We start from the raw sequence: 22,189 nt of genomic DNA, 5'->3' as shown, positions 1-22,189 counted from the left end.
TAGCGATTAAATTGAATATCTTCCTCTCTTTGCAATCCCAAGGGTCCCAGCTAAAACATGAATGGTCGTTTTGTTAGATAAAATCCTTCTTTATATCCCAAAATGTATGTTTAGTTGGTGCCATCAATTTCAGTTATCCACTCGTTCAACATGCAGACAAAGGAGTCCAAAAAGCTACCGCAAACTTTGTTCAAACAAGTCAAACAATATTTCTATTTAATCCTCAGGTATTCTAAAAAGTAAATAAACTATAATGGAGTTTAAAAAAAAAGTTAAATAATTAAAGAGCAGCATTAAAATAACAATAGCGAGGCTATTTACAGGGGGTACCAGTACAGAGTCAATGTGCGGGGGCACCGGTTAGTTGAGGTAATTGAGGTAACATGTACATGCAGGTAGATCATAAACAGAAAGTAGCAGCAGTGTAAAAGGGGGGAGGCAATGCAAATAGTCAGGGTAGCCATTTGATGAGATGTTCAGTAGTCTTATGGCTTGGGGGTAGAAGTTGTTTAGAAGCCTCTCGAACCTAGATTTGGCGCTCCAGTACTGCTTACTCTGCGGTAGCAGAGAGAACAGTTTATGACTAGGGTGGCTGGAGTCTTTGACGATTTTTAGGGCCTTCCTTTGACACCGCATGGAGGTCCTGGATGGCAAGAAGCTTGGCCCCAGTGACGTACTGGGCCTTACGCACTACCCTTAATAGTGCCTTGCGGTCGGAGGTTGGGCAGTTGCCATAACAGGCAGTCAGAATGCTCTCGATGGTGCAGCTGTAGAAGCTTTTGAAGATCTGAGGACCCATACCAAATCTTTTCAGAATCTTGAGGGGGAATAGGATTTGTCGTGCCCTCTTCATGACTGTCTTGGTGTGCTTGAACCATGTTAGTTTGTTGGTGATGTGGATACCAAGGAACTTGAAACTCTCAACCTGCTCCACTACAGCCCCTTCGATGAGAATGGGGGCATGCTCGGTCCTCCTTTTCCTGTAGTCCACAATCATCTCCTTTGTCTTGATCACGTTGAGGGAGAGGTTGTAGTCCTGGCACCACATGGCCAGGTCTCTGATCTCCTCCCTATAGGCTGTCTTGGTGTTGTTGGTGATCAGACCTACCACTGTTGCGTCATCAGCAAACTTAAGGATGGTGTTGGAGTCATGCCTGGCCATGCCGTCATGGGTAAACAGAGAGCACGCACTCCTGAGGAGCCCCCGTGTTGAGGATCAGCATTGCGGATGGGTGGTTACCTACCCTTACCACCTGGGGGCGGGATCCAGTTGCAGAGGGAGGTGTTTAGTCCCAGGGTCCTTAGCTTAGTGATGAGCTTTGAGGGCACTATGGTGTTGAACGCTGAGCTGTAGTCAATGAATAGCATTCTCACATAGGTGTTCCTTTTGTCCAGGTGTGAAAGGGCAGTGTGGAGTGCAATAGAGATTGCATCATCTGTGGATCTGTTGGGGCGGTATGCAAATTGGAGTGGGTCTAGGGTTTTGGGATAATAGTGTGGATATGAGCCATGACCAGCCTTTCAAAGCACTTCATGGCTACAGACGTGAGTGCTACGGGTCGGTAGTAATTTAGGTAGTTTACCTTAGTGTTCTTGGGCACAGGGACTATTGTGGTCTGCTTGAAACATGTTAGTATTACAGACTCAGACAGAGACAGGTTGAAAATGTCAGAAGACACTTGCCAGTTGGTCAGCGCATGCTCGAAGTACAAGTCCTGGTAATCCGTCTGGCTCTGCAGCCTTGTGAATGTTGACCTGTTTAAAGGTCTTACTCACATCGGCTACAGAGAGTGTGATCACACAGTCGTCCGAGAGCTGATGCTCTCATGCATGTTTCAGTTTTACTTGTCTCAAAGCCAGCATAGAAGTAATGTACCTCGTCTAGTAGGCTTGTGTCACTGGGCAGCTCGCAGCTGTGTTTCCCTTTGTAGTCTGTAATAGTTTGCAAGCTCTGCCACATCCGATGAGCGTCGGAGCCGGTGTAGTACGATTCGATCTTAGTCCTGTATTAACACTTTGCCTGTTTGATCGGAGGGCATAGCATGATTTCTTATAAACTACTTGAAAGCTCCCTTTAGCTCAGTGTGGATGTTGCCTGTAATCCATGGCTTCTGATTGGGGTATCAGTCACTATGGGGACTACGTCATATTGATGAAGCCAGTGGCTGATGTGGTGTACTCCTCAATGCCATCGGAAGAATCCCGGAACATATTCCAGTCTGTGCTAGTAAAACAGTCCCGTAGCTTAGCATCTGCTTCATCTGACCCCTTTTCTATTGACTGAGTCACTGGTGCTTCCTGCTTTAGTTTTTGCTTATAAGCAGGAATCAGGAGTATATAATTATGGTCAAATTTATTTTCCAAATGGAGGGCGAGGGAGAGGTTTGTATGTGTCTCTGTGTGTGGAGTAAAGGTGGTCTAGAGTTTTTTCCCCTCTGGTTGCACATTTAACATACTGGTAGAAATGAGGTAAAACGGATTTAAGTTTCCCTGCATTAAAGTCCCCGGCCACTAGAAGTGCCACCTCTGGATGAGGGTTTTTGCTTAGGGCCTTATACAGCTCATTGAGTGCTGTCTAAGTGCCAGCATTGGTTTGTGGTGGTACAAAGAATATAGATGAAAACTCTCTTGGTAGATAGTGTCGTCCACACATTGTCATGAGATACTCTACCTCAGGCGAGCAAAACCTCAAGACTTCCTTAGATATCGTGCACCAGCTGTTATTTACAAATATACATAGAGCGTCACCCCTTGTCTTACCAGAGGCTGCTGTTCTATCTTCCACTTTATTATCCAGCGATTCTATGTTGGCCAATAGTACTGATGGCAAAGGCAGATTAGCCACTTGTCGCCGGATCCTTACAAGGCACCCCGATCTCCTTCTGCGATATCGCCGTCTGACGGGGATGAGGGCCTCGTCGTGGGTCTGGAGAAAAATTCCTTCTCCTCCGACTCATTAGTCTCAGTGCTTTTCTCAGCTGCTGACTTAATGTTAAATGCATTGAGGTCCATTGTTGTGTGGACTTAGTAACGTTATGGTCAGGTAGGTTATTGGGAATAGGCTTTATGAAGTAGAATTCTGATAATCAGGTCTCATCATTTCAGTGAAGCAGGGAAAGAAATAGCTTTTTATTTCCATGAGTATTGTGAGGTACTACAATAAAATGAACATGCCACAGTAAGAAACTAGGCAAAGGGACTTTGAAGTTGATTCAAGCCCCAGTTTTCCCAACTGTAGAAACGTATACTCAGTGGCTCTCTAGAGCGTGACAAAAACTAATAGACCTAGATAATATCCAACTCCTCAGTCTCCTGCCTCCCTCACTGTATCATGCCACAAGGCAAGACCCAGATGCAGACACAGGAGGCAGATGGTTGGAGTCTAACAATGTTTATTAATCAAAAGGGGTAGGCAAGAGAATGGTCGTGGACAGGCAAAAACATCTCAGAGTCCAGGAGGTACAGAGTGGCAGACAGGCTCGTGGTCAAGGCAGGCAGAATGGTCAGGCAGGCTGATACAATGTCCAGAAACAGGAAAGGGTCAAAACAGTGAGGACTAGGAAAAAGGCAAATGCAAAAAGCATATGAGAACGGGGAAAAACCACTGGTTGACTGGAAACATACAAGACGAACTGGCACAAAGAGACAGGAAACACAGGGATAAATACACTGGGGAAACAAGCGACACCTGGAGGGGGTGGAGACAATTACGAGGACAGGTGAAACTGATCAGGGTGTGAGGGGTGTGACACACTGGGCCAAACACCACTTTATGCGCCCTTTTGTCCATTTCATTTGACCTCTTTCATCCGTTTACTATGGAGACAATGCAGGAACCACATGGTTGCCAGGTAATTAAGACTCCATCACAGAAACCCTGTGATGGACTGTCGCCAGGGAGACCAGAGGTGGGAAAATTCATTGTGGTAAAATAACAGGGGTTGATGGTGGTATATGGGTTAAACCTTCTTTTCATGGCTTGCCAGTAGATTCCGGAATTCACCAGTCCAGCACTTGGGTACCTCATCTCAGAAATCTCTGAGTGAACTATACTGAACAAAACATAGAACTATTTTAAATATTTCTCCCCAATTTCGTGATATCCAATTGGTAGTTATAGTCCTGTCCCATCGCTGCAACTCCTGTACGGACTCGGGAGAAGCAAAGGTCGAGAGCCGCATGTCCTCCTAAACAAACTCCACCAAGCCACACTGCTTCTTGACACAACGCCCGCTTAACCCTGAACCCGGCCGCACCAATGTGTCAGAGGAAACACCGTAAACCTGCCGACCGCGTGCATTGCGCCCGGCCCGCCACAGGAGTCGCTAGTGCACGATGGGACAGGAACATGCCTGCCAGCCAAACCCTCCCCTAACCCGGACGACGCTGGGATAATTGTACGCCACCCCATGGGTCTCACGGTCGTGGCCAGCTGCAACAGAGCCTGGACTCAAACCAGGATCTCTAGTCGCACAGCTAGGACTGCGATGCAGTGCCTTAGACCACTGCATCACTCGGGAGGCCACATACAACAATTTCTAATGTTTTACTCTGTTACAGTTCATATGAGGAAATCAGTCAACTGAAATATATTCATTAGGCCCTAATCTATGGATTTCACATGACTGGGAATACAGATATGCATATGTAGGTCAAAGATACCTTTAAAAAATGGGTCTCAAAATGGGCCTGAGGATCGCATCTGGTATTTCTGTGCATTAAAATTGCCATCAATAAAATGTCAGTAGTTTATGCCTGCCCATACCATAACCCCACCACCACCCTGGGGAACTCTGGTCACAACATTGAGGTTAGCAAATCGCTCCCCCACATGACGCCATACACGTGGTCAGCGGTTGTGAGGCCGGTTGGATGTACTGTCAAATTCTCTAAAACGATGTTGGAAGCGACTTATGGTATAGAAGTTCATTCAGTTCTCTGGCAACAGTTCTGGTGGACATTCCTGCAGTCAGCATGCCAATTGCAAGTTCCCTCAAAACATCTGTGGCATTGTGGCCACCAAGGCCTTTTATTGTCCCCAGCACAAGGTGCACCTGTGTAATGATCATGCTGTTTAATCAGCTTATTGATATGCCACACATCTCAGGTGGATTATCTTGGCAAAGGAGAAATGCTCAATAACTGGGATGTAAACAAATTTGTGCACAACATTTGAGAGAAATAAGCTTTTTGTGCGTATGTAACATTTCTGGGATCGTTTATTTCAGCTCATGAAACATGGGACCAACACTTTACATGTTGCATTTATATTTTTGTTCAGTGTAGCCATCTCTTTAAGGATAGTGTTTTTCATTGGACTTGAAATAGCCACCAAGTAACCTCTAGATTGACCAAATGTCACATATTACACAATGTCCCCCCACTCCCTGCCTGCCCTGAAGTGACACCGTGTTGACACTGTCCTGTCTAAGGGTTGGGTTGATAGTGTATCACAGCACGTCTGTGTAGAATGTCATAGCAACTTGTTTGGGACAACCAAACACACATTTCCCACATTTCAATTAAATTAAATTAAATTCAATTAAATTCAAGGGCTTTATTGGCATGGGAAACATGTGTTAACATTGCCAAAGCAAGTGAGGTAGACAACATACAAAGTGAATATATAAAGTGAAAAACAACTAAAATTAACAGTAAACATTACACATACAGAAGTTTAAAAACAGTAAAGACATTACAAATGTCATATTATATATATATATATACAATGTACAAATAGTTAAATGACACAAGATAAAATGAATAAGCATAAATATGGGTTGTATTTACAATGGTGTTTGTTCTTCACTGGTTGCCCTTTTCTCGTGGCAACAGGTCACAAATCTTGCTGCTGTGATGGCACACTGTGGAATTTCACCCAAAAGATATGGGAGTTTTTCAAAATTGGATTTGTTTTCGAATTCTTTGTGGATCTGTGTAATCTGGGGGAAATATGTCTCTCTAATATGGTCATACATTGGGCAGGAGGTTAGGAAGTGCAGCTCAGTTTCCACCTCATTTCTCTCTCATCCTTCTCTCCTTACTTTATCTCTGGCACACATGTCTCAGTCTTCTACCCATCTGTTTTAGGTCTCCTTCCATCCTCTTTCTCATTATTTCTCCATCTCTCTCTCTCTGTGTCCAGGCTGTACCAGTGAAACTGTCCCTGGATGCTTTGCTGCAGATGTCCAGTTGTCAGGTGCAGGACACCATGAGACAGCTGGGCTCTGAACCAGAGGAGTGCTCCCGACTCACTGCTGCCCTCTCCTGCCTAAAGAGTGCCAGTGAGACATGTTTTCTGTAATTAATAACAGTGCTTATTTATGCTGTGTGCTCTGTAGTTTAGTACTGTTTGTAACTCTAACTTCTGACTTCTGCTTTAGGTGGGGACATCAGAGAAGACCCAGGAACCTGGATATCAGAGCCGCCCCGCCGTGACAGTAACACCTTACCTCCTCCGGACCGTCGCCCCTCCACCCCCGCCACACTACCCCGTGGCTCCATCCTCAGTCCGCATACCCACGCCCGTTCTGTCTCTGTGACTGTCGTACCCTGTGTGGACGATAAGGGGCATCAAGTCTACACAGGAGGCATGTCGGACGCTTTCCCCTCCTCGCCACTGCTCTTCTCCAATTCCCCTCCCTCCAAGAGACGCGCCAAGCACCCTCCACGCATGTCCCCCTCCCGAAAATTGCTGCAACTCCCCTTCAATATCACCCTCACACGCAGCAAGAGCCACGAGTCACAGCTGGCCAACCGCATAGAAGAGCCAGTGCCCAACAACAAGTGGGTGTTTCTCTATTATGTCGTCTTTAATTAAATTAATTAAGGCAGCCATTTTGTTGTGTTCCTTTGTTGATTGAACTAGCTATTTTGTGTTTTCTTTTATTGAATATGAGCAACAATTTTCATAGCAAGTGTGGGTGTTTGAGTTAAAACCTATGGAATGAGTTGGTTTCTCTGTGAATGATCTGTCTGTTCTCTGAGTGACCCACACAGCTAGCCCTCTCTTTGTTCTGCAGGGGTGGGAAGAAGAACAAGCTGCTCCTGAATGTGCACATTAACAGTAGCAGTGGGAACGGGTGTGAAGACTCCACCCGGACCCCTGGCCCAGCCACCGCCCCCTACACCCTCCCAGGAACCCCTACGCTGCTGGAGCGTGAGTCCTGATGTCCCAGTAGAACCTGGGAACTCTGCCTTTCTGTTTCCCTCTCTACTAGATTGGAACTACATCACTTTTCTCCTTTTTCTTTCTCCCACTCTTTGTTTCTCTCCCTCTTCCTCCGCCTCCAACTTTCTAGCTCCTGTCCTCTGTTCCCCTTTCTGTCTAGTTCCTCTCACACTCACTCCCTCTCTCTCTCATTCCCTTCCAGATAACCTAGCATTGCACCGGGGGTCTCCACAGATGATGAGGAGGGATATCGGCCTCTCTGTAACACACAGGTAGGACACATCATCAAGACCTGTGTCACACCATACTTACGTATCTATCGTTTAAGCCCTAGAGGCCCTCAGGGTCTTAGTGGAGTTTGTGATGGGACTGTGAAAAAATACATCCCGGTTTTGAGCTCAGCGTTCTACCTTGGCACAGACCACACACATTTCTTGCATTGGTCTGGTGAGAATGGTGTCTCAAGAACCTGAGAATTTGAGTTATGCAGACACTCAGCCAGACTTGTGTTTATCTGACTGGAAAGTGTATATTTATTCATTTTGATATTGCATGAAAGTTCTGGGAAAATAAATAACAGATTCCAATGAAAACCATTTTGGGAATTGACAGAATTCCAACATACTTCTCTTGAACATCCCAGTTTGTTCACTACCCAGTAGGCAACTCCAACATGAGAAGCTGTGGTATAACGGACATATATTCATACTTTGCTCTCTCTCCTTCTAAGGTTTTCAACCAAATCCTGGCTCTCACAGACGTGCCAGGTGTGTCAGAAGAACATGATGTTTGGTGTTAAATGCAAACACTGCAAGTAAGAATAAACCTTCTATACATCGCCGCTTTCATTTGTTCACAAGTCATTCTTTGCTCCTCTGCTTCCAGGTTAAAGTGCCATAACAAATGTACCAAAGAAGCCCTTCCCTGCAGGATATCTTTTCTCCCACGTAAGACCTGGTCCATTCCTGCATACAAAACGGCAAAAATTGCACACTGTAATGATCCTTTTCCCGGTACATCCCAAGAATGTCGATTTAGTACTGAGTCATTGTTCCCTATATTTCAGTCCCGCAAATCCGCCGGGCAGAATCCGTACCGTCAGATATCAATAATCAAATTGACCGTACGGCAGAGTTACCAATCCAGTTTGGCACTTTACCTAAGGTGCTAACCAAAAAGGTAGAACAAAATGTTTTAGCATACGTGTGTATATGTATTAATAGTAATGTCACCATACATGGAACCTCTAATTTGTCCTGAACCTTAATTTATGAAACCTTTCTGTTGAAAACCCTCTCTTTCAGGACAACCCTCCCATGCTGAGCCAGATGGATTCCAGCAGTAACCCTTCCTCCACCACTTCCTCTACGCCCTCCTCGCCCACCCCCTTCCAGCAGAGCAACTCCCCCAGCATCAACGCCACACCGCCCCCCAACTCCTCGCCCAGCCCCCAAGGGCCCCGAGACAGCCGCTTCCACTTCCCAGGTCGGGCCCTCACAATGACAGGCCCAAGCACGCTCTAGATTCCTACTCTGTTCCACAAACATGTAACTCCAAAGCTACAGTACTCCAGTATCTCTCACAGGCCCCCACCCCAAAGACTCTAGATTCCTACTCTGTTCCACAAACATGTAACTCCAAAGCTACAGTACTCCAGTATCTCTCACAGACCCCCACCCCAAAGACTCTAGATTCCTACTCTGTTCCACAAACATGTAACTCCAAAGCTACAGTACTCCAGTATCTCTCACAGGCCCCCACCCCAAAGACTCTAGATTCCTACTCTGTTCCACAAACATGTAACTCCAAAGCTACAGTACTCCAGTATCTCTCACAGGCCCCCACCCCAAAGACTCTAGATTCCTACTCTGTTTTTCTAACTCACAACACTGAACTGCAAATCCACCCTAAGCCAATAAAAGAACATCTCTAATCATACTCCAATTCATAATCACACTTAATTTGCTCTATTACCACTAATCATATCCTATTATAACATTTCCTTAACTGCTTGTGGCTTATTTAACCTTGTCTAACCCAATCATATCGCTCTCTCCTCTCCATTTTCCTCTGGTGGTTGTTTCTCATCTTGTCCTTTAGCTGGCTGTTATTTACAACCTAGACAACAGTTTATTTTCCCTGGTGAGTTAACACTGAGTTAATACCGCTCCCTCCATGTGTGTCCTGTAGTCCCGCCCAACTCGTAAAATACCATCCCCTTTTCATGTGTTGTCATCTGCCACTGTCCTTTATGACAAGCTTTTAGCAAAGCCATAATATTACATGCTGATAGCTTTGGCTTTTACAGTGCATGGCTGCTCTCTGGTGGACAAAAAGGTGAACTGACTGAATGCTGCTTGGCGCTGTGTATAGTCAGACAGAGTAGAGGCAGCCATCACAGAGTTAGAGGCAGCCATCACAGAGTTAGAGGCAGCCATGCATGCTCTGAAGTGAAGTGAAGACAGATAGGGTTAGTTAAATAATAGTTTTACTATGAATCAGATATTTGTGTTCTTTTGCTCAACATCCTCATTGTCCCACACACAGATGTTTCCTCTTCACCATATCCTGTTGGACTACACTCTGAAGGCTACCATGACACTGGGTAAGAGGCAACAGCTTAGAGTCCGAGTAAAGACCATTTAAAATGTTGTGGTTTTTCACCCACATTGTCTACTGTAAGTCCCACCATAATTTACCATAGTTTCTACTAGACAGGGTTACGTTAAAATGAGGAACCGCTGTTTATGGTGATGTTTGTCCCCACAGAGACACACAGCAACTGGCACAATCAGAACCTCCATGTCAAGGACAGGAATGTGGAGCGGTGAGTACTCAAAATGGTGGCAGAAATAATAATAATAATCATTTATTAATTACATTTGTAAAGCACTTTTCATTATACAATAATAATCTCAAAGTGCATAAGATTAAATAGAAATAAACTAGTTCAAAAACAAATATGTACTGTGTGTCTAACCAAATCATAACAGCAACAATCAAAGTGTAGGAGGAAGGGTAGGACAGATGATAGAGAAGAACATTAAGGCCTGCTTTAAAAGCCCCAACAGTCTAAACAGCCCTGACATTATCAGGGAGGGAGTTCCATAGGTGTGGTGTTTGGGAGGAAACGGCACGGTCCCCCATTGTGCGGAGCCTGGTCCTGACGGCATGGAGGAGTTTAACATGGCTTGAACGTAGGGGGCGTGGAGGTTCATGGGGGAGAATTGGTCTGACAGGTAGGTGGGTCAGATGCCATTCAAGGTTTTTCAGAAGAAGTGGAGAATATTATAGTCAATTATTTGAGGAACAGGTGGAGCTCAGCAAGAATGGGGGGTGTGGGCAGACTTTTTAGTTTATGTCAAGAACTGTGTTCCCATGATCAATTCTGGAGAAAATGAATACATGGATTAGCTTTTCTGCGTCAGATGTTGTGAGAGAGGGTCTTAGGCGGGAGATGTTCTTCAGGTGAAAGAATGGCGTTTAATAGACTAATGTGGGCATTGAAGGAGAGAGCAGGCTCAAATTTCACACCCAAATTAGTGATGACTGATGAGAGTGGGATGATGTGGCTGTCTATGGCAGGGAGGATGCTGCATGGCGAATGCTGTAGGGCGGATGCTGCAGGAGTTGATCTGCTGGGGGCTGTCTATCAATATTGCCTTTGTTTTGCTGCTGTTGAGTTGGAAGGAGTTGTTCTGCTTTTAAGATTTGACCTCTTCCAGACAGTTGGACAAAGTTGACAGAGCAGATGATGAGTCAGGCTTTGTCTGCGTAGCAGTGCAATTGGACACTGTGCTGTCTGAAGATCTGGCCAAGTGGGAGCATATAGAGCAGGAAGAGGATAGGTGCTAACACCAACCCTTGTTGGACACCGCAGGCTATGGCGGACTCCTCTGATCTTGCCTCACTGAGGGTGACATTCTGCTTGCGGTTAGAGTGGTAGGAGTTAAACCAGTTTAGTGCAGTCCCACAGATTGGTAATGTGCTCTCTGAGGCGCTCCAGTAGAATGGCGTGATCTACTGTGTCAAAAGCAGCACTGAGGTCCAGAAGAATCAAGATGGTGGGAGATCCTGTATCTGCAGCCATGAGCAGGTCATTTATAACCTTCACCAGGGCTGTCTCAGTACTGTGCAAGGACCTAAAGCCAGACTGGTGAGCTTCATAAAGCTGGTTTGCACTGATGTGTGAGTGAAGCTGAGTTGCCACTATCTTTTCCAGGACTTTAGATAAAAATGGGAGGTTGGAAATAGGCCTGAAGTTTGAGATGAGGTCTTGGTTTCTTGAGCAAGCAATGTTGAACACCTGCCCAGTGTGGAGATAATTGTTGAACAGGTTGAAAGCAGCTGAGCATGTTTTGAACATTGACGTTACAATAGGATCATGGGGGCCACCGGTGGTCTTCATTTTTTAGATATGGGTGGTGAGGTAGGAGCTAGAGTGGGGTTGAGGTTGGAGGATACAATGTTCTGTCCAATGGTGTTGATTTTAGCCTTGAAGAACTCAACAAATTGGTTGCATTGTTCGGTAGTTGCTGAGGAAGTGAAATAGAAGATGGTTCCATGTTTTGCAATGGGGAAATCACCCAGCAGCATTTACCTGATCAAGTGAGAGTTCTCTAGTCGAGTTGATTATGTGGTGCAATGATACTGATACGATCATTTTGCCATATAGAAAAATGAATAAAAGGAGATGACTGACGTTCTTTTATGGTCCCCTAACCAGTTGTGTTATTGTGTGTGTTTTTTCAAATGATTTGTAACTTGTTTTGTACATAATGTTTCTGCCACCATCTCTTATAACCGAAAAGGGCTCCTAGATATCAGGACAGCGATTACTCACCCCATACTGGAAGAAGATTTTTTCTCCAGACACCCGACAAGGCCCTCATCCCTTCATTTGCAGGAGAAAGAGATGGAGAAATCAGGGACGTAGGTCTGGGTGCTTGTAAGGATCCGACAGCGAGTGGGTAATCTGCCTTTACCATCGGTCCTATTAGTACAATTATTGGATAAAATGATAGACAAACTATGAGCACGTATATCCTACGGTTTTCAAGGAGTGGGACTCTAACCCAGAAGCTTATAAGAAATCCCGCTATGCCTTCCGACAAACCATCAAACAGGCAAAGCGTCAATACAGGACTAAGATTGAATCGTACTACACCGGCTCCGACGCTCGTCGGATGTGGCAGGGCTTGCAAACTATTACAGACTACAAAGGGACGCACAGCAGCGAGCTGCCCAGTGACACGAGCCTACCAGACAAGCTGAACTACTTCTATGATTGCTTCGAGGCAAGTAACACTGAAACATTCATGAGAGAATCAGCTATTCCGGACGACTGTGTGATCACACTCTCTGTAGCCGATGTGAGTAAGACCTTTAAACAGGTCAACATTCACAAGGCCGCAGAGCCAGATGGATTACCAGGATGTGTACTCTGAGCATGCGCTGAACAACTGGCAAGTGTCTTCTGACATTTTCAACCTCTCCCTGTCTGAGTCTGTAATTACTAACATGTTTCAAGCAGGCCACCATAGTTCCTGTGCCCAAGAACACTAAGGTGACCTGCCTAAATGACTACCGACCTGTAGCACTCACGTCTGTAGCCATGAAGTGCTTTAAAAGGCTGGTCATGGCTCACACCAACACCATTATCCCAGAAACCCTAGACCCACTCCAATTTGCATACCGCCTCAACAGATCCACAGATGATGCAATCTCTATTGCAATCCACACTGTCTTTCCCACCTAGACAAAAGGAACACCTATGAGAATGCTATTCATTGACTAAATCTCAGCGTTCAAAACCATAGTTCCCTCCAAACTCCACTAAGCTAAGGACCCTGGGACTAAACACCTCCCTCTGCAACTGGATCCTGGACTTCCTCACGGGCCACCCCCAGGTGGTAACCCCAGGTGGTAAGTGTAGGTAACAACACATCCGCCACGCTGATCCTCAACATGGGGGCCCCTCAGGGGTGCATGGAGCAGGTTGAGTAGTGGAGCAGGTTGAGTAGTGGAGCAAGTTGAGTAGTGGAGCAGGTTGAGTAGTGGAGCAGGTTGAGTGCTTCAAGTTGCTTGGTGTCCACATCACCAACAAACTAATATGGTCCAAACACACCAAGACAGTCGGGAAGAGGGCTAGACAAAGCCCTTTCCCCCTCAGGAGACTGAAAAGATTTTCTATTAGTCCTCAGATCCTCAAAGTTCAACAGCTGCACCATCGACAGCATCCTGACTGGTTGCATCACTGCCTGGTATGGCAACTGCTCGGTCTATGACCGCAAGGCACGACAGAGGATAGTGCGTTCGGCCCAGTACATCACTGGGGCCAAGCTTCCTGCCATCCAGGACCTCTATACCAGGCGGTGTCAGACGAAGGCCCTAAAAATTGTCAACGACTCCAGACACCCTAGTCATAGACTGTTCTCTCTGCTACCATACGGCAAGCGGTATCGGAGCACCAAGTCTAGATCCAAAAGACTTAACAGCTTCTACCCCCAAGCAATAAGACTCCTGAACAACTAATCAAATGGTTCCCAGATTTTTGCATTGCCCCCCCCCCCCTCCCCCAATCCCCTTTTTACGCTCTGTACCGGTACCCCTCGTATATAGCTATTGTTATTTTACTGCTGCTCTTTAATTATTTGTAACTTTTATTTTTTATTTAACACTTATTTTTCTTCGAACTACATTGTTGGTTAAGGGCTTGTGAGTGAGCGTTTCACTGTGACAAATACATTTGATTTTATTTGGGTTTCAGTTTTTATTCCAATCTCTCTAACTGTGCTGTTGTGAGCAAATAAACCAGCCAAAAAATCGAACAGACTTCTGAAACTGATTTCCAGAAATCTGAATCTGCAATTGATTGAATATCCCCCTGATGGTATGTTTTGTTTAGGGTTGACATGACACAATTTGTGCATGCTTTGTCTCTGTGTATTCAGGAAGAGGAGGAATACCCAGGGGATGAAGGAAACGGGAGCAAGGAGGGCAGAGAGAAGGGCCACTCAAACGGAGAGTGTGATGGGGATGAGATAGAGGACCTGCCCAGCTACCGGGGCCGACTGGCCGGTGGCCAATGGAGGGGGCCCATCTCCCGTAAGGCCAGCCAGACCAGTGTATATCTGCAGGAGTGGGACATCCCCTATGAGCAGCTGGAGCTGGGGGAGCTCATTGGCAAGGTGAATGACTCCAGCTTTACATGGTGGTAATTATGCACTCGGCGGTCAGTTTATTAGGTACACCTACTCGTTCACGAAAATGGTTCGCTCCTACAGACAGTGAGTCATGCTGCCATGGCTTGCTTATATAATACAGGCAGACAGGCATGGAGGCATTAGGTTACTGTTGGATTTAAAGTTAGAATGGGCAAACCGAGTGACTAAAGTGTCTTTGAGCGTGGTATGACCATCGATGCCAGGCGCGTTGGTTCTAATATCTCAGAAATGGCCGGCCTCCTGGGGTTTTCACGTAAAACAGTGTCTAGGGTTTACCAAGAATGGTGGGACAAACAAAAAGCATCCAGTCAGTGGCAGTCCTATGGACGAAAACAGCTCTTTGATGAGAGAGGGCGAAGGAGAATGTCTAGAATCGCGCAGGCTAACAGGCGGGCCACAAACAGGCAAATAACGGCTCAGTACAACAGTGGTGTGCAGAACAGCATCTCGGAACACACAACTCGTTGGGCCTTGCCATGGATGGGCTATTGCAGCAGACGACCACACCGGATTCCAGTCCTATCAGCTAAAAAGAAGAATAAGAGGTTCTAGTGTGGACGTGATCACCAACACTGGACAATTGAGGAGTGGAAAAACATTGCCTGGTCCGACGAATCCCGGTTCCTGTTGTGTCATGCTGAGTCCAAGGCCCCATCCTGCCTGGTGTCAACGGTACAGGCTGATGGCGGTGGTGTAATGGTGTGGGGAATGTTTTCCTGGTGCATGTTAGGTCCTATGCTACCAATTTTGCAATGTTGGAACACCATAGCGTCTGAACATTGTGGCATCCCTCCATGGCTACAGAGGTGTCTGACCCGGTACTAGATGAGTGTACCTAATAAACTGGCCAATAAGTGAATATGACAACAGCTGTATCTACACAGAGGTGGGGTTGTAAGGGCTCATATTCAAAGTCAATTGGTATCTGCATGTCTCCTTTAAAAAAAGGCCAATGGACTAAATTAGAGTTCCTTGAATGGGAACAGAAAAAAATAGCTAATAACACAAGTACCCATACATACTTCCCTATTCCAGGGCCGTTGGGGGAAGGTTCATAAGGGGCGCTGGCATGGAGAGGTGGCCATTCGGCTGCTGGAGATAGATGGGAATAACCAGGACCACCTGAAGCTGTTTAAGAAGGAAGTGATGAACTACAGACAGACCCGCCACGAGAACGTGGTCCTCTTCATGGGGGCCTGCATGGCCCCGCCACACCTCGCCATCATCACCAGGTTAGGGGGAAGGAAGTGGGAAAGGGAGGTGGGGATGTCTAGGGGAGTTGAGCAGGGAAAAGCTGGAACCCTTGAATGAATCTATGGAGGTATTAAATGTGTCTTGGTTTAACAAATGAGGAAACCAGGAAAGGCTTTGTTTTGACATTTCCTCTGGTTTCCTCTCAGTTTCTGCAAAGGTCGGACACTATTCTCTGTTGTAAGAGATGCCAAGAACACGCTAGACATCAACAAGACAAGGCAGATCGCTCAGGAAATTGTTAAGGTGTGGTACTACTCAACTTCTCTTGAGTTGTAAGTACATTGTATGCAGCCTACTCTTCCTTTCATTGAAATGACTAAACTCTGACCTCTCCCTCAGGGTATGGGCTACCTTCACGCTAAAGGAATCGTTCACAAGGACCTGAAGTCCAAGAATGTGTTCTATGACACAAACAAAGTGGTAATCACAGACTTTGGCCTTTTTGGAATGTCCGGAGTGGTACAAGAGTACCACAAGAGGTAAGCAAAAAAAAAACGTTGTCAAAAGTTAAACACACTAGCCTCCCAAGTGGCGCAGCTGTCTAAGGCGCTGCATCGCAGTGCCAGCCACGACAGGGTTAGGGCAGGGTTTGGCCAGCTGGGATGTCCTTGTCCTATCGCGCTCTAGCCATCCCTGTGGCGGGCCGGGCGCATGCACGCTGATGCGGTTGCCAGGTGTACTGTGTTTCCTCCGACACATTGGTGTGGCTGGCTTCCGGGTTAAGCAGGCCTTGTGTCAAGAAGTAGTGCGGCTTGGTTTGTGTTTCGGGGGACGCATGGCTCTCGACCTTCACCTCTCCTTAGTCCATACGGGGGTTGCAGCGATGTGACAAGACTGTAACTGCCAATTGGATATGACAAAATTGGGGAGAAGAGGGGGTACAATATATATATATACAGTGCCTTGCGAAAGTATTCGGCCCCCTTGAACTTTGCGACCTTTTGCCACATTTCAGGCTTCAAACATAAAGATATAAAATAATAATTTTGCACGTCCAATTTTTCAGTTTTTGATTTCTTAAAAAAGTTTGAAATATCCAATAAATGTTGTTCCACTTCATGATTGTGTCCCACTTGTTGTTGATTCTTCACAAAAAAATACAGTTTTATATCTTTATGTTTGAAGCCTGAAATGTGGCAAAAGGTCGCAAAGTTCAAGGGGGGCGAATACTTCCGCAAGGCACTGTATATATAAAAAACATTTTAACACACTGAGGAGTATACTTCTACACCTTTTCATTCCAAGATGAAGGATCAAAAATGTATGTTTGTCCATCTGTGGGTGTCTGTGTGCGTGTCCAGGCAAGAGAACGAGCTGAGGCTCCCTCATGGCTGGATCTACTACCTGGCCCCTGAGATCGTCCGCAGGATGGGCACTGGGAACCATGAGGACCGCCTGCCTTTCTCCAATGCTGCAGATGTCTATGCCTTTGGGTACACACAACTTCATCTCATCTTACATCCTGCCATAATAATAATACTGCATTTATACTGAACAAAAATATAGATGCAACCTGTTGGTCCCGTGTTTCATGAGCTGAAATAAAAGATCCCAGACATTTTTTATACCCACAAAAAGCTTATTTCTCTCAAATTTTGAGCACAAATGTGTTTACATCCGTGTTAGTGAGCTTTTTTCTGCCAAGATAATCCATCTACCTGACAGGTGTGGCATATCAATAAGCTGATTAAACAGCATGATCATTACACAGGCGCACCTTGTGCTGGGGACAATAAAATGCCACTCTAAAATGTGCAGTTTTGTCACACAACCCAATGCCACAGATGCCTGAAGTTTTGAGTGAGCGTGACATTGGCATGCTGACTGCAGGAATGTCCAACAGATCTGTTGCCAGAGAATGTAATGTTCTTTTCTGTACCATAAGCCGCCTCCAACGTCATTTTAGAGAATTTGGCAGTGCATCCAACCGGCCTCACAGCCGCGGAACTGTAACCACGCCAGCCCAGGACCTCCACATCCTTATTCTTTACCTGTGGGATCATCTGATGGGGGGATGCTGAGGAGTATTTCTGTCTGTATCATTGAAATTGTTGCATGTTGAATTTATATTTTTGTACAGTATACTTAAATATAGGACATCTGAATGTTTTAAAAAGAAAATGTGGGTGATACATACATAAATATGCTGAAATGTGGCTCCCCATGAAATGAATGTGTGAGTAGGTGTATGCTGTTTGTATACAGGGTTAGGACTCAGGTGCTAACCATACAGTATATTTCAATCCCTAGCACCATTTGGTATGAGCTGCAGGCCCGTGGCTGGCCACTCACCAACCAGCCAGCAGAGGCCACCATCTGGCAGGTGGGCAGTGGAGAGGGCATAAAGAAGGTCTTGGCAAAGGTCAGCCTGGGCAAGGAGGTTACGGTAAGGTCAAAGAGCAGTGTGATGTCCTCTGGGAAGCTTAGTGTACTGTATTGACATAATAAACCAAACAATATTATTCTCAGTGTGCGAGTGATATAAAACAGACTGACATTGCACTACCAGAGCCAAAACATTTGGATGGATCATCATCTACTGTACATTGTGTTTATAGCCATAAGGATGGATGTGGGATTAGATAAATACCCCCTCCCTCCTCCCCTGTAGGAGATACTGTCTGCCTGTTGGTCCTTCAAGCTGGAAGAGCGTCCCTCCTTCACCCAGCTGACTGACATGCTGGAGAAGCTGCCGAAGCTCAACCGCAGGCTTTCCCACCCAGGACACTTCTGGAAGTCAGCCGAGTATGTATCCTAAAGACCAGGATCCCTTTTGAGATATACTGAATATACTCACTGTATATATATATATGATCCCCTGCTGATTTTGTACGTTTGACCACGGACAAAGAAATGATCCGTCTATCATTTTAATGGTAGGTTTATTTGAACAGTGAGAGACAGAATAACAACAAAAAAATCCAGAACAACGCATGTCAAAAATGTTACAAATTGATTTGCATTTTAATGAGGGGAAATAAGTATTTGATCCCTCTGCAAAACATGACTTAGTATTTGGTAGCAAATCCCTTGTTGGCAATCACAGAGGTCAGACGTTTCTTGTAGTTGGCCACCAGGTTTGCACACATCTCAGGAGGGATTTTGTCCCACTCCTCTTTGCAGATCTTCTCGAAGTCATTAAGTTTTCGAGGCTGACGTTTGGCAACTCGAACCTTCAGCTCCCTCCACAGATTTTCTATGGGATTAAGGTCTGGAGACTGGCTAGGCCACTCCAGGACCTTAATGCGCTTCTTCTTGAGCCACTCCTTTGTTGCCTTGGCCGTGTGTTTTGGATCATGCTGGAATACCCATCTACGACCCATTTTCAATGCCCTGGCTGAGGGAAGGAGGTTCTCACCCAAGATTTGATGGTACATGGCCCCATCAATCATCCCTTTGATGCGGTGAAGTTGTCCTGTCCCCTTAGCAGAAAAACACCCCCAAAGCATAATGTTTCCACCTCCATGTTTGACAGTGGGGATGGTGTTCTTGGGGTCATAGGCAGCATTCCTCCTCCAAACACAGTGAGTTGAGTTGATGCCAAAGAGCTCCATTTTGGTCTCATCGGACCACAACACTTTCACTCAGTTGTCCTCTGAATCATTCAGATGTTCATTGGCAAACTTTCTTGAGCAGGGGGACCTTGCAGGCGCTGTAGGATTTCAGTCCTTCACGGCGTAGTGTGTTAAATTGTTTTCTTGGTGACTATGGTCCCAGCTGCCTTGAGATCATTGACAAGATCCTCCCGGGTAGTTCTGTGCTGATTCCTCACCGTTCTCATGATCATTGCATCTCCACGAGGTGAGATCTTGCATGGAGCCCCAGGCTGAGGGAGATTGACAGTTCTTTTGTGTTTTTTCCATTTGCGAATAATCGCACCAACTGTTGTCACCTTCTCACCAAGCTGCTTGGCGATGGTCCTGTAGCCCATTCCAGCCTTGTGTAGGTCTACAATCTTGTCCCTGACATCCTTGGAGAGCTCTTTGGTCTTGGCCATGGTGGAGAGTTTGGAATCTGATTGATTGCTTCTGTGGACAGTTTTATACAGGTAACAAACTGATATTAGGAGCACACCCTTTAAGAGTGTACTCCTAATCTCAGCTCGTTACCTGTATAGCTCGTTACCTGGGAGCCAGAAATCTTTCTGATTGAGAGGGGGTCAAATACTTATTTCCCTCATTAAAATGCAAATCAATGTATAAGATTTTTGACAAGTTCTTCTGGATCTTTTTGTTGTTATTCTGTCTCTCACTGTTCAAATAAACCTACCATTAAAATTATAGATAATTTCTTTGTCAGTGGGCAAACGTACAAAATCAGCAGGGGATCAAATACTTTTTTACCCCACTGTGTATATATATATATATATATATATATATATATATATATATATATATATATATATATTCTCATGGCTGGATGTACCTGTTGATCCCTGTCCCTCCAGTGATGTCACATTGGATGGAGCTGGGAGAACAGGTGGTGTTGATATGAGTGTGTGAATAAGAATGTGTTTATGGTGGAGGGGTGTAGCCATCTGACAAACCTGGGTCTACTGTATGTTTTTTTTTGTAGGACCTTTGATTTAAATAACTAAAATGGATGAATGTGATGCAAATTACCAGCTTTATACAGTGAGAAGAAATGTTGTCTTAAATAGGGAATTTTTGCTAAAAAAAATCATTTTTAAGTAAAGTTGATCAGGACTAAAGGTTTAATAGCCTGTTGAAACTGTTTGGTTTGTGACTGTTCATTTCAGAGCTGAATGCCTAAATCTGTCCATGTTTTAAAAGAGAGTATACTTTATAATAGCACCACCTCCTACCCCTCTCCCTGTGGGCAGTGATTGGAGAGAAATATTGGAGGCTTGAGTGTCCCACCTCTCCTGTGTCCCCCTTTCTGTGAATATTTCTGTCATATCTCTCTTGTCATCTCTGTTTGGGTCTCCCTCCCTCCCCCCTCCCTCTCTGGGCGCTGCTGCTCTCTCCTGGATGACCACTGACTGACTCCACCTGTTCCTGTTCCACTTCACCCTCCCTGTCTCCCTCCCTCCCCCTCCCTCTCTGGGCGCTGCTGCTCTCTCCTGGATGACCACTGACTGACTCCACCTGTTCCTGTTCCACTTCACCCTCCCTGTCTCCCTTGGTCCCCTCCACCTCCTCTTTACTTCCACCCCCCTCAAACATCAACTCTTGTTTCCCCATATTATTTTTTCCCTCCTCCACTCCTTGATCTATCCCATGATCTTTCTTCTTCTCTCCTTGCTCTCCGTATGAAGACCGTGGGTTCATCATCATTGCCTGCGGGACCATTGCGGTCAGGGTCTGCAGTCTCGCTGCCCCTACATATAGAAATAACACATCTCTCAGTGACAACCGGTGCTTATCAACCCATAGGAATAGCCTGTTTGGTATTAGATTCAGAGGAATGGACAACCCAGCAGAATAACTGGTATCACAGCCAATAGTGCCACCAATATATAGAGTCATGTATCTTTGTCAACTTGCTAAATGTACCATAATGCACTGCCAGGGTTGTTTGTTAGTTTTTTGCTTAACTTCAGTTTGTGTATTAACATTTTGGTGCTAGTAGTGGCTAATGCAAACAGTCTAGTCTAACCACTTGCTTTCTTTCAATTTTCCTCTCTATTCCTCTCTCTCCTCTTTTTCCTCTCTCTATTTCTCGCTCTCTCTCACCCTTCAACTTAGGTTGTAGCCTTCAGTATGCAAGACGAAGTAATAATGAGGTTCAATGTAAGATGTTGACTGTGTCAGCATGCTTGTTTGGCTGGTTGCTGAATGTAATGTACTGGACAACCACAGATTAACCCTGTGAAAGACTGCAGTGATTGAATGTTAGCAGTGATAACAAAGATAAATGTATCCGATATATAAATATAGATAGAATTGTTTTATTTAATGTACAGATAACATTTATTTTAGGTGTACACAGTTTTTACATTACATTATAGGTACTTCACATCTAATTATGTAGAGCTTTAAAACATTTTCCCCTCACAAAACACTTTGTAAACAAAAAATGTACATTACTTAAAGATGAGTTGGTGTTTTTTATGTCATAAGAATGTATATTTTTGTACAGATTGTGGCTACATTCAAGGTGTTTCTGGTTTCCTCAGTGAAAGACGATAAAACTGAACTCACATCATTTGGTTCTGTGTCTTGTTGTGGAATGCTGACAACAGTTTAAATGTATGATCAGTTGGATAAAGGTATCTCTTTACATTAAGGATTTAAGCAGCTAAATTACAAGCACACTTTCCACTAGACACCATTTATACAGTTGATTTATCTCCAAGTGTTTGATTTGATTTAAAGGGGCAATCCTGGATTCAAAACGTTGATTGACTTTAAATATGGGTGTCACTGACTCACCAGTTCCCAGGAGAGAGAGGAGGATGCCGAGAACAGACATGTTCATGATGACCGAGACAATGGTGGTTCCAATACACTTCTGCTACTGATATGCAGGATTACATCAAAAAGTGTGTTGTAAAATATACAGTATGTGCCAAATG

At 45.2% G+C, this 22,189-nt stretch overlaps 1 protein-coding gene across 6 annotated transcripts in view; it reads left to right on the top strand.

The window, feature by feature from the left end:
* The window catches only part of LOC124005168 (kinase suppressor of Ras 1-like), a 57,152-nt gene extending 35,333 nt beyond the window's left edge, over positions 1-21,819 (top strand). For 4 of the 6 annotated variants that reach the window (XM_046314160.1, XM_046314163.1, XM_046314164.1 and 1 more), the window contains 19 exons: positions 6,146-6,284; positions 6,384-6,786; positions 7,023-7,159; positions 7,374-7,443; positions 7,902-7,985; positions 8,057-8,118; positions 8,238-8,350; positions 8,476-8,656; positions 9,272-9,313; positions 9,719-9,776; positions 9,941-9,998; positions 14,125-14,361; positions 15,433-15,629; positions 15,798-15,894; positions 15,991-16,130; positions 16,953-17,084; positions 17,902-18,037; positions 18,263-18,396; positions 20,930-21,819. In XM_046314160.1, coding sequence (XP_046170116.1) covers positions 6,146-6,284; positions 6,384-6,786; positions 7,023-7,159; positions 7,374-7,443; positions 7,902-7,985; positions 8,057-8,118; positions 8,238-8,350; positions 8,476-8,656; positions 9,272-9,313; positions 9,719-9,776; positions 9,941-9,998; positions 14,125-14,361; positions 15,433-15,629; positions 15,798-15,894; positions 15,991-16,130; positions 16,953-17,084; positions 17,902-18,037; positions 18,263-18,396; positions 20,930-21,002 — 2,493 coding nt within the window. In that variant the 3' untranslated portion in view covers positions 21,003-21,819. The remainder of the gene's footprint in view (positions 1-6,145; positions 6,285-6,383; positions 6,787-7,022; positions 7,160-7,373; positions 7,444-7,901; positions 7,986-8,056; positions 8,119-8,237; positions 8,351-8,475; positions 8,657-9,271; positions 9,314-9,718; positions 9,777-9,940; positions 9,999-14,124; positions 14,362-15,432; positions 15,630-15,797; positions 15,895-15,990; positions 16,131-16,952; positions 17,085-17,901; positions 18,038-18,262; positions 18,397-20,929) is intronic. The other 2 variants (XM_046314162.1, XM_046314161.1) reach the window with 2 other exon arrangements.
* Positions 21,820-22,189: the final 370 nt, after the last annotated feature.

The sequence above is a fragment of the Oncorhynchus gorbuscha genome, linkage group LG19, assembly GCF_021184085.1.
Source record: "Oncorhynchus gorbuscha isolate QuinsamMale2020 ecotype Even-year linkage group LG19, OgorEven_v1.0, whole genome shotgun sequence".
In the NCBI taxonomy this organism is placed as follows: domain Eukaryota; kingdom Metazoa; phylum Chordata; class Actinopteri; order Salmoniformes; family Salmonidae; genus Oncorhynchus; species Oncorhynchus gorbuscha.
This window is presented reverse-complemented; position numbering and strand designations above follow the sequence as displayed.